General features: G+C 41.7%; 1 protein-coding gene across 5 annotated transcripts in view; it reads left to right on the forward strand.

The window, feature by feature from the left end:
- SGCD (sarcoglycan delta) overlaps positions 1-13,014 on the forward strand; it is a 640,365-nt gene that overhangs the window by 464,553 nt on the left and 162,798 nt on the right. For all 5 annotated transcript variants that reach the window (XM_017514183.2, XM_017514182.2, XM_017514180.2 and 2 more), the window contains one exon: positions 9,932-10,019. In XM_017514183.2, the coding sequence (XP_017369672.1) occupies positions 9,932-10,019 (88 nt within the window). The remainder of the gene's footprint in view (positions 1-9,931; positions 10,020-13,014) is intronic.

Consider the following 13,014-nt stretch of genomic DNA (forward strand, 5'->3'; position numbering starts at 1 on the left):
TAAATTGTTTTTTTTTTTCCAGGCGATATTCAAAGTTAGTATTGTCTTAGTAAACATAGATCACTGCAGTGAATGCGTTGTGTTAGCTACTGCAGAGAAGCCACCCTGTTCTGATTACCTGGTATTCTGCAAGCCTACCAGAAGAGTGGCTGTGCAGAGAGAACCCTGGGTGAAGAACTGGCTGTGAGAGGACCCACAGACTGTTCCTTTAGTGGTTCCAAAGGCAAAATCCCCTGGAAACACATTTTGTCTCAGTATAAGCGAGAATTTTCTAATGTGATCAAACCAAATGTGAAATCGTTTGTCCACAATGCATCAAACTCCCTGCCTACTCAAAGATGGGGGCCTTTCCAAGGCCTCTTCCTGCGACTCAAGATCTTAGAATTTAGCAGACTAATACAGCTTTCATATATTAAAAAAAAACTTTGTATTTTACGATCGTTTTATATGCACTATAAAACTATGAAATGAAATGAGTACACGGTGTTTCTATGCATCCCAAACTCAGGCTTTCCTATTAACATCTAACATTCGTAGGTAAATTTTGTCACAGTTAATGAACCAATATGTGTGTGTGTTTTGAGACAGAGTCTCGCTCTGTTACCAGGCTGGAGTTCAGTGGCTCAATCTCAACTCACTGCAACCTCCACCTCCCAGGTTCAAGCAGTTCTTCTGTCTCAGCCTCCTGAGTAGCTGGGACTACAAGCTCACATCACCACACCCAGCTAATTTTTGTATTTTTAGTAGAAACAGGGCTTCACCATGTTGGCCAGGGTGGTCTCTGTTTCTTGACCTCATGATTCACCCACCTCAGCCTCCCAAAGTGCTGGGATTACAGGCGTGAGCCACTGCACCTGGTCTAATGAACCAATATTGATACATTATTATTAACTGAAGTCCACCCTTTATTTCAATTACCTTGGTGTTTTGCTTGGTTTTTTTTTTTACATAATATTCCTTTTGTGTCCAAAGAGTCTATCCAGGAAACCATGTTATGTATAGTTGTCATGTCTCCCTAGGCCCTTGACTGTGATCGTGTCTCATATTTTCTCTGGTTTTGATGGCCTTCACAGTTTTGAAGAGTACTGGTAAAGTATTTTGTAAAACGGCCATCCACTGGTATTTGATATTTCCTCATGTTTAGATGGGGATTATGAATGTTGAGGAGAAAGACCACAGAGGCAATGTGCCATTGTCTTTTTGTCATATCAAAGGTGCACGCTGTCAACATGACATATCAGTCTTTTTTGTTTTTGAGACAAAGTCTCGCTCTGTCATCAGGCTGGAGTTCAGTGGCACGATCTTGGCTCACTGCAAATTCTGCCTCCTGAGTGTTGAAGGGATTCTCCTGTCTCAGCCTCCCGAATAGCTGGGACAACAAGCATGCACCCCTGTGCCCAGCTAATTTTTTGTATTTTAGTAGAGACTGGGGTTTCACCATGTTGGCCAGGATGGTCTTGATCTCGATCTCTTGACCTCTTGATCTGCCTGCCTCAGCCTCCCAAAGTGCTGGGATCACAGGCATGAGCCACTGCACCCAGCCCAACATACCAGTCTTGATGTTGATTTTGTTCAGCTGGCTGAGGTAGTGTTTGTCCAATATCTCAGCTATAAAATTACTCCTTTACGTCCCTTTCTATACTGTGCCATTTGGAATGAAGATACTAGGCACAGATCACCATTAAGAAGTGAGGATTTATCTTTGTCGATTTTTTGCAATTCCTCTATCTGGGTAGATTTGACTCTTCTTCCTCATTTATTTATCTGATCATTTATATCAGTGTAGACTGATGGATATTTATTTTATGATCTGGATTATAATCCAATACTACATTTTTTGTTTTGCTTCTCAAATGCTTTCAGCTTTAGCTGTTGAGAGCTCTTTCAGTTGTCTTCTGTGTCTCGTTGACAGACACCTATGACTGTAAGGTTTTGGATTTTTTTGTTTTGTAAACATTTTCTTTCTTTGCATTGAAAGATGCTGCAGCCTCATGTGGAGGATTTCTCGCCCCAAACTAGTGTCAGACATTTCTCTAAGGAGCCCTACTAATGTAGCTTCGTTTGTTTGTTTGTTTGTTCATAAAGTGTTTATAGAGTCATTGCAGGTAATATACATATATTTTTTTCTTGATTTTGGGGGTCTTTTTTCAACATCATTATGTAGCCTTTAGTTCATTTCATAGATGCAGAAAAAACTAAACTGAAACTCAAAGAGAAATGATTTACCCAAGGCCACCCTAGTTACCGTAGATCTAAGTGGAGTTGTTATTAAAGCCCAAATCTGTCTGACTCCAAAGCTCACACTCTGAACCTTACTTCACAAGGACAGTCTAACTTGTTACCTATGTTAGTGTTAGATAGAAACAGTGCTGCTGTGACCAGCCTGCCCTTTTGTTAGGAGGAAAAGGTGAAAAACAGCCAAGCTTTCCTCTGGGAAGTCTCCCCTCAGGATTCCAGCTACACTGAGAGTTCATAGCCTTTTCTGAATGTGGGAGTTGTTCATGTGCTATCTCGTGGTTTTCACTATTTATCTAAATCTTCAGATCAGATTGTTAGCTCTTCAGAGGGCAAGGAAAATATACTACAGTTTAGGATTATCAAGATCAGTGACTTCTGGCAGCCACATCACTTGAAAATTGGCTGTGATTATATGGTTGCTATCAAATACAAATATCAAAACCTGCACCTTTCATACCAGGAGAGCATAAATCTTGATTGAAGTGATATCACAATTTTGTTATGATTATTTTGAATTAACTCCCCTGGGCTACAATCTTTCTAAAGATAAAGGTCATATTTTTGCCATTCTCCAGAGCCTATGACAGTATCTAACTGGTCCCAGAGACTCCATTCCACTATGTAGAATCCTTAAGAGAGGCACTTGGGTCCTAGGCCAAAGACCACCTGCTCTTGGCTTATACACAGTTTTAACCTGCTTCTCTTTTAAGAAGGCAGCAGTATGAGATTGGCACTGGAGGTAGGCAAACTGAGAGCAGTGATAAGTCATAGGTCCTTGCTCCCCTTCACAAATCCCACTGAAAGAAATAGTAGAGAAAAATTAAAAAGGACTAAACTCATGTGGTTATATAGAAAGGAAGAAGGAATGATAATAGATAAGAAATGTCAACAAAATTTTACAAGATGGTGAATAGATCAGAGGTAGCTCCAGCTGAGAAACTGGAATTTACAATCTTATAGTGAGAGAAGCACAAAAGGCTTGAAAGAATCCTTGGTACGGTGTCCTGGAAAAGCACAGGAACTCAATGCCCCTGTAGGCCTGAAGGTCAAGGAGGTAGAACAGGATGATTTAGTTCATAGGTATACTAGTATATAAAAAACTATTAGAGGAAGGTCACTATGTACCCTGAAGCAGGGCTGGAAAAGAGAGCTGGTTGAAACTCTACATAAAGATTAGTTTGAGAACCATCTGTCCCCAGACCCCATTCCAGGTGACTCAGCTAGGCAAGTGCCTCTTCTTCATGTAGTAGAAGATAGGAGGGTTGTTTTCTAGAAACTACAGCTAGTGCTCGACTTACGACCACAATCGGGACCGCAGACCGGTCGTAACACGATTTGGTCGTAAGTTGAGTAGGCTATATGTACAGTTGAAATGGTGCACGCGGAGATGGTAGTGCTGCCGGAAGCTGGTCTGCACTGTCGTACGCCCAGCTGGGCAACGTTTGCGCTGCCAGACGCGGAGCAGTCGTGGCTAGCGATTGTGGTCGTAAAGTCGAAAGGTCATAAGTTGCATAGGTGGTAAGTCGATCAATACCTGTAATTTGGTCCAGAGGAACTGTGGGCTCTGGGCCACCAAACACAGATGAAATCAGGAATAAATCACTGAAAACAGAAGTCTGTCCACTGACCAGCAAAACACCTTGCCCTCTCTTTCACCAAGAACACTTACATTTAACAAAAGTTGAACCTAGCACCTTCCCAGAAGGAGTTTGGAGAATTCTTCTTTGAACCTGACCCAGGGGTGCTGATTGGCCCATAGCAATTCACGTTTAAAAGTTCTCCATTGAATTGGTCAAATCCCTACCATTGTACTCCAAGGCAAGGTTTATCCTTCCAGAAGCACAGAGCTTTCAGTAGCTTTCTTATTTTCTCAAGAGATGATAGTTTGTCAATCAAATAAGTGACGGATGATATTAAAAGAAAAGTTCAAAGAATTTTAAAATGCTCATGAAATAAATAGTAGCAATGTTTTTAAAAATCAACAGAAAATTGGCCTTGTATGATGGCTCAGGCCTGTAATCCCAGCACTTTAGGAGATTGAGGCAGTTGGATCACTTGAGGTCAGGAGTTCAAGACCAGCCTGGTCAACATGGTGAAACCCCATCTCTCCCAAAAAATACAAAAATTATCTGGCTGTGGTGGTACACACCTGTAGTCTCAGCTACTTGGGCTGAGGTGGGAGAATCATTTAAACCCAGGAGGTGGAGGTTGCATTGAGCCAAATTGCACCACTGCATTCTAGCCTGGGTGACAGAGTGAGACCCTGTTTCAAACAAACAAACAAAAATCAACAGAAAATTAGAACTTAAAGTTGGAGGCATCTCCCAGACCATAGAACCTAAAGAAAGGGAATTGAACAATAGAAGAAAGAAAAAAAAATTAAAAACTAGAAAACTAAGTAATTTTTAAATGAATCCTTTTTAATCCAGAAAAAGAGCAAAAATGTACAAAATAGTAAAAGGAAATGTAGTTAAAGTACACTACTTGGCTCAGCTGTGAACAATATACACATAATTATAATTATGTAAACTGTAAATATTGGTTTATTGGTTTAACCAGTTATGTGGAGGAGTTCATGCCATTGGAGAAATTCAGTGGAGAACATCCAAAGTTGACAAATCAAGAGACAGCAGAGAAACACATCTGGGGCTACAGAGAGACAAATACCGGAAAAAACATCCAGACAAGCTGAAAACTCTTGCAGTGAAAGGTGTGAATTGCTATTCTTGGTTTTCATAAGCCTGGCAGTGTTTGACATTTACAGGTACTGCTTTTTTGTAAGAATAAATTACATTTTATAAAATCAGATAAGATAATTTTAAAATGTCAGCATGATGAAGCCATTAAGTCTTCAAATAGCAACACGCATATAGTAGCCAATGGAGGACACAGTGAAACAATAATGTTTATTTCGGTGGCCCCAACTCATTAAGGAAAGGTTTCAGCATATTCTGCTTTAGAGAAGTAGAGACGTAATGGGGATTCTTTTCCATCCAAGTGTTTGTGTGATGAGAATTTCAGCATGAAGTGCTGCAGACTTTAGTTATTTGGGGAGAATACCGATGTGGACTATCCTCTGCACGTGGAAGAAATGTGTGTTACCTCCTTTTGTATCTTCCACATGGCCTTCCCATGTCCAGAATAATGCAGGCTGACTGACCATAGACTGCCTTGACCTGGTACAAGCTCTGAATATCATCAGGTACAGGTCTGCCAGATTCCTTTCTGCCTAGAAGACCTGAGCCTCCAGGAAGTCACTGCAAACCCCTTTTCCTAGGATGGCTGCCCTGAGGTCAGCTAGTGAAAGTCACCCGCTCCTGAGACAGAAATTCACCTCCCCAGGCTTGGAGGCTGCAGTGGTGAGTGGGAGGAAATGCAGGGGAAAGAGAAGAGGCTGAGAGGGCAAAGTTTAATTTCCCATTGGACATCAGAGAGTGTTTCCTCTAGTTGTTCTAATACCACAGAGACCCCAAGGATGCTTTGCTCAATTGGTATTTTCCTGGTTTAGTCTCAGTGGACAAATTCAGAGAGCAAAATAAAAATTGCACTAACCTAGCTGCCATGTGAGGCTCTTCATGCTAGCTGACTCATGTTTTTTTCCTGGTGATTTCTCTGTTACCAGGTATATGAGGGGATTATAGCAACACAGCGCAGGCTAGAATGAAGCTCTTTGTTTAAATCCTGATGTAGCAAAGACTGTTTCTCAGAATATTAGTGTATTAGAACAATTAACTCTAAACTATAACATTTTGACATGGTAATTTTAGAAAAAGGATGGTTTTATTATACCTCTTCCTGTAAATCTTTTTTTTTTTTTCTTTTTTGAAAGGAAGTTTTCCTCTGTCACCCAGGCTGGAGTGCAATAGCACGATCTTAGCTCACTGCAACCTCTGCCTCTGGGGTTCAAGTGATTCTCCTGCCTCAGCCTCCTGAATAGCTGGGATTACAGGCACCTGCCACCACACCTGGCTAATTTTTGTATTTTTAGTAGAGACAGGGTTTCGCCATGTTGGCCATGCTGGTTTTGAACACCTGACCTCAAGTGATTCACCCGCCTTGGCCTCCCAAAGTGCTGGGATTACAAGCGTGAGCCAATGCGCCCAGCCCTCTTACTATAAATCTTGAGCAAAGTTGTTATGAGATTTTTGTGTGATAGAATTATTTGAATAATATTATGTGCAGGCAGGTAACTGGGATTTGAAAGACAATCATGAGCCAACTGGTGACCCTTTGAAATATGGAAACAGAGAATGTTGAAAATGGATGAAACCCCCTGACTCATTCTACAGGTGGTTTGGAAAGACTAAGTGATACAAGCAAGATCTTCCTTGTTTCTCTCCATCTCTTCCGGTCTTCTCTTCACCCTCTTTTTCTCCTTCTACCCTATTTTCTTTCTCTCCCTTCTTTTCTCGTCTTGTCTCTTTCATTATTCTCCCTTCCCCCATCCTCTCCTTACTCTAAAAATTGTCGAAGACTTAAAATGTGCCAACATTGGGCCATGTGTGTTTTAGTAGTTATATGTGGAATTTAATAATTCTAATATGCATATTTTAATAGTTAATATTTTGTGTCATCATTCATTGAAAGAAACTGAGGCTTGGAATACTTAAATAACTTGCCCAGTGTCACATACCTTGCAAATGTAGTCTGACTCCAGAGCTCCTACTGCATACCTGGTACATGCATAGTGAGTGTTCTGTTGTGTCAGTGATGAGCTTATGATGATATTGGTGCTGATGGTGAAGAATGCAAAGAATAGAATGCAGAACAGTCTGGTGATTTGCTGAGTGTCACACAGTAGTCGGTGGCACTAGAATTTAACTTGCCTAGTTCTCTGATTCCAAGCCACTCTTCTCTCTGCAGTGCCAGGTTGCTGAATATATGAAAAAAAAAATAGTACACTAATTTCTAATTACCTCCTGTCCAGGTTCTGAATTCTCACTTTATTTGAAGTTTCTTCTTCCTCCTCCTCCTCCTCTTCCTCCTAAACAACACGTTTGTGGATTATGGGCTCTTACTCCTCTTCCTCCTCCACTATCACCAATTCTTCTACTACTACTTCTTCTCTCTTTTTTTTTCAAGATGAAGTTTCACTTTTGTTGCCCATGCTACAGTGCAATGGCATGATCTCGGCTCACTGCAACCTCTGCCTCCTGGGTTCAAGCGATTCTCCTGCCTCAGCCTCCTGAGTAGCTGGGATTATAGGCATGCACCACCACGCCTGGCTAATTTTGTATTTTTAATAGAGACAGGGTTTCTCCATGTTGGTGAGGCTGGTCTCGAACTCCTGACCTCAGGTGATCCACCTGCCTCAGCCTTCCAAAGTGCTGGGATTACAGGCATGAGCCAACATGCCTAGCCTTGACGTTTTAAACAGAACTGATAAGGGACAATGACCAAGAAACTGCTTTAGACTAATATTTGTTTCTTTACAGAGAAAAAAAAATCTAATATACTATTATGTACTTCTCTGACTCTTTTTTTTTTTTTTTTTTTGAGAAGAGTCTTGCTCTGTCACTAGGCTGGAGTGCAGTGGCTCAATCTCAGCTCACTGCAACCTCTGCCTTCTGGATTCAAGTGATTCTTCTGCCTCAGCCTCCCAAGTAGCTGGGACCACAGGCGTGTGCCACCATGCGCAGCTAATTGTTTTGTATTTTTTAAGTAGAGACAGAGTTTCACCATATTGGCCAGGATGGTCTTGATCGCTTGAACTCATGATCCGCCTGGGCCTCCCAAAGTGCTGGGATTACAGGTGTGAGCCACTGCGCCCTGCCAACTCCTTTTTTTTTTTTTTTTAGCCTTTGTCATCAGGAAGAATTCTAGTTTTAAACCACAGTGGGGTATTACACTGAATCTATGGTTGCCCTGTATCAGAAGTCATTTTCTCTTTTCCCAACATGAGGCCAATAGCTCTCACTCAAGGTTAACTGACCTTTCAGGGCCTGCATGGGTCATGAGTGTTGGTGATCCATTTTAGCAGTTAGCCTTATGGGAGAGAGACCAGGACTCCAGGCTGTCAATCTGCGGTGGCTGCCATTCCCTCCCCTTTCCTCCACTTTTGAAAGCTACCTGGGGCTGGGTGTTGGCTGCCATTCTGCCATGTGCAGGTGGCTGGACTGGGCTGGCTAATCCAGTCTGCATCCACAGCAGTTTTAGAAGAAAAAAAACATTAGACAGTCAGCCCACAATTTTCTTGCCTCCCTGGCCTTCTTTTTACGTTTCAGCTTGATGAAATTGTATCTCTGTTCTTTTCAAGGCTTGGCTCGTTCCTTCAGGAACTCTTCTTTGCTTTCCACTCCACAGCTCCAAGCTGAGAATAATGTCACCCTTCAGGAAAGTTCCCCAAACATCCTGTAGCTCCCTAATCACTCTTGTTATTCTCTGCCTAGCGTATTTGTGACCATCTCCTGGTCTCCATTAGAATATAAGACTTAGAAGGTAAAGACTGAGCTTTGCCAATCTTCTGTTTGCTCACACCTTGTAGGACAATGACTTTTAGGTTATCTGGGGCTCAACGCATTGAGATATTATTGAATTTTCAGGCAGGTATATACCAAATGGTGACAAAGGCTCAGAAAGGCAGGAATGGCTGCCAGATTCCTTTTTCCATGTTCTGTGTCAGGGATTCATCCTTTAATTTATGGCTTAGTTTAATAAAAGGACAACTTCTAAACCAAGGGTTGGCACACAGTGGCCTTTCAGCTACATTCAGCAGTGATCTAAGAATGGTTTTTATATTTTTGAGTGATGGGAGGGGGAGACAGAACAGAAAAAGAATAATATGTCAATGCTCATTCAGATTATATTAAAATTTAAATATAAAATTGAAATTATATGAAATTTAGATGTCATTTTCCATGAATAATATTTAATGAAATGCAGTCATACCCTTTTGAATATGTATGGCCTAAGACCAGTTTTACACCAAAACAGCAGAGTTGAGTAGTTACAACAGGGACGTACATCCCATGAAGCCTAAAATATTTAGTGTCAGGACTTTTAATAAAAAGTGTGCCAAGCCCTGTTCTGAGTCATGCCCAGAAATGTGTACCACTCTGTGAAAGAGTTGGGGAGCCCTTCAGATAAAGGGCAGAGTGGATATAGGTACAGATGGCCTAGAGAAAAAGGAATGTGGAGATAAGAAAAGGAAGAAGGGGGAGGCAGAGTCATACTTGCAGACATCAAATCTTTTGGGTTTTATATACATGCATTGCAAACATCTCCACAAAGGATTCTTATAGTTGGTAGATATGCCTGAAGGGCAGATATTGGGTGTTTTACAGGAGCTTCCTGCTCTTCTAAAAGGATTGTGCATGGCTCCTTTGAAGAAACGATGATATTAGGAGATTATCATTCATTTCTGATCATTCTAGGTACGAAGGCTAACTAATATTTTCAGTAAGATCTAATGGGCTTTGTGTCTTAATTGTCTCTGATTCAACCATAATGTGTGTGTGTGTGTGTGTGTGTGTGTGTGTGTGTGTATTTATTTCTTTGAGAGAAATCTCTTTTAGACAGATGCTAATTAATTATCATTTATATAGGGATCATTAAACACTTGGAGTTTTTGAGTAAAGATACATTAACTGGAACTTGGCTAAAGCCAGTTCAGCCCCTTGGAGAGTTGTAATAACAGTTCTTTTTGTTTAGAAATGTATCATTTTCATGTGTTTCTCTTATTTTCTTATTGCAGGGTAATGCCCTGTACTTCAAATCGGCCAGAAATGTTACAGTGAACATTCTCAATGACCAGACTAAAGTGCTAACTCAGCTGATAACAGGTAAGAAAAGGGAGAGCTTAGCAGTGCCTGCCACTTAGAAAACAGAATTAATGGTTAGAGGAAACGCCATATAAACTTGAAAGTAAAGTCTGCTAACACATCGTGTTGAGAAAGAGAATGTAGCATGTGTTCCATGATTCTACTAGAGGGTAGAATCCCATCTGTACACATATTACACTTATGATATCCGATGATACCTACTTAGTCGGGTAAGAAAAGCAGGTTTTCACAGAATATGGCCCCTAAGTATAAGCCAGCTGCTTCATCTGGTGCTCAGCCAAAGAAAAGCTTCTTGCTCCAATGCTAGAGGAAAAAAACAGGCTGTGTTGGACTGGTTGAGAGAAGAACACATACCTACAAAGCCAGGGACCATACTTTATGGGTTGTGAAAGGGATTCTTAACGATAATTTGAACCCATGCCATATTTGTTGTACATGCTGACTTTGAACCTAACTCAATTACAAGATGTGGATGTATCTTTACCGAGTATATTTGTGTTTGATTCCTTCTAATATAACAAATCTGTGCCTAACAGCTGTGGAAAGCACCCACTGGGTTTTAAGCTACACATTCCTGAAATCTAAACAAGGACTGGTTATTCACAATAATGATTATAATGATAAACGTGGACCTCGTGATTTAATAATGTTTTGAGCAGAACAGTCAGTGCCCACTCTGTAGGTGATAAGCGGCAGTGAACAGGGAGGCATTATGCACCCCCACAGTGGGAGGGAAAAGGAATGTGTGTCTGAATGGCATTGTTATACTTACAGACAGAAAATGCCATTTGTTTGGCTTCAGGGCTAAGAGAAAAGCATACAGAGGGACATTTTGAGAAGCCAGTTACCCAAATGCTTTGAAACATTACTGTTATTGTGCATAAAATATCTGGAACCCACCAATAAACAGGTCATGGGGAAACAAGTACCTTTGAGCCCAGAGTCTTCACTGCCGGGGAGGCAGCCTCACTCCTGCTCTGCCCCTGGAGTGCTGCATATGGATATCTAGAGATTCACAGCCAGTGGGTGACATGGCCCATCCGCCAATCAAGAAACTCAGGGACTGAAGGAGCTGCTGCCCGGCAGAGCCCATAATCCATAAACATGTTGTTTCAGCGTGTGACTGCCTCTTCTGCCTTGCTTATATAACATCTGGCCTGCAGTCACAATGCTAAATAATTAAATAAACAGCTTCAGTAAGCAATGATTTAAGCAGCATGTGTGAAAATTGCCTCCAGGAGGGAAATAAATCCAACCTCCAGCTCCCAGATTCCCACATTCAAAAGGAGCTTATTTAGCCTGTTGATCATTTGCCATTTATTTGCAATGGGAGATTTGGTTTACTTGAGAGATTTTGTTTTGATAAAGCTGGCACTGCCCAAATGACTACTATTCAGCAAAAGACTGAGTCAGTCTCTCCTCTTCTTCCCCCCACCTCTTCCTTTCCCTTCTCCCCTTACTCTCCCCCACACCCCTTCTCCCCTCCCCTTCAGCATTTCTCTCCCTCTTCCTTCTCCTCTCTCCTCCCACCCCTTTATCTCCCTCTCCTTCCCCTTCTCTCCTCTCTTCTCTCTTCCTCTTCCTCTCTTCCCTTCTTTCTTCCTCCTTTTCCCTCCCCCTGTGCCACTATTCTTGACTCTATCCCTCCAGTGGTATTTGTTTTCTGTCTCCCTACAATAAATTCTAGAGAAGATAATAGATATGTTTAAAACATCATTCTAAACACACACACGCCCTTAAAAGTTTTCCTTCAACACTCTTCTTTCACATTAATTCACACAGTGGAAAAGCACCCAGCCATCCCAGCAGACATGCCTTCTAATGCCTGTTTTGTCGACTGGTGTACATACTGCAAAACAAATCACCCCTGTCTTCTAAGCAGTGAGGCCTACAAAGGCAATCTTGAGGAATGAAGAATTCCTCTGCTGACCTAAAGAATGTCTCAAAAGCCCATTCAAAGTTCTGATGTTAGATGTTCAGTAGGTCTTTTCACAGGAAACAGTCCTTCACATGACAGTTAAGTTCTCAAGTTAGACTGCAAACGCCTATTTACCCATAAGGCAGGCTGCTGATTTAGTATCTCAATAGTGGATCTGAATGGGAAATCCTCATGCCTGCATGGAGAAAAGCAGTGGAGGTGCTTTGAACAGCATCACGAGGGAGTGGGGAAGGGTCCTAATATTAAGAGAGCTGGGGAGAGAAATTAGGCTTGAAGGCCACTAGGCCTTTGCAGCTCCGAGATTCATGGAGACTGCTGATGTATCCTAATGGGGCTTCAGTTCTCCTCCCTGTTAGGAGATTAAGTAAGGAGGCGCTCCACACATAGGCTACGCAGAGGGGGATTAACTCAAGATTAGTTTCACATTAGGAGTGGTGATTTTTTTCATCCCAGAGAGGAACAGTGAGTTCAGCAAAGGACCTCCTGAGCTGTCTCCAGCTCCATTTGCATTTTTCTTTAGAGTCATTTTTAAGGATTCCAGCCGTGTCCAGGGAATTTGGCAGCCCCAGGTGAAATCAACAAAGGACAAGCCGACTGCACCATTGAGCCAGCAGTTGCTCTGTGGGGTTTTGGCTAAAACTATCAATTACTGAGCTTTAGATACCCAAATCGTTCTGGCTCTTGGTAAATTCCATTTTGTGTTTTGAGAAGCCCTGAAAAGCAAGATAACTTAATTGTACTTTATGTTCTCTGATTGCTGATGTATACTTTCTATACTGCTATAGTCCTTTAGTGAAGTCACAGCTCTTCATGAATTCAGAGTAACACAGGAAGGTGTCCTTAACTCCTCAGGGACCGGGTTGATGATACTGCCAGGTCCACAGAGGAGAATTCCAAGCATGTGTGTCCCCAGGTTATACAACTTCGTTTTCATATGAAGGGGTCCAAACTGGACAAACTGTGCTTGCCCTGTGCGCATCCTGAGGTCATTCATTCATTCATTAGCACTTCGTTACCTTCAATTTTCAATTTTCAATTTCCCTCCTCACAAAAATA

The sequence above is a fragment of the Cebus imitator genome, unplaced genomic scaffold (assembly GCF_001604975.1).
Source record: "Cebus imitator isolate Cc_AM_T3 unplaced genomic scaffold, Cebus_imitator-1.0 Scaffold519, whole genome shotgun sequence".
Lineage (NCBI taxonomy): Eukaryota > Metazoa > Chordata > Mammalia > Primates > Cebidae > Cebus > Cebus imitator.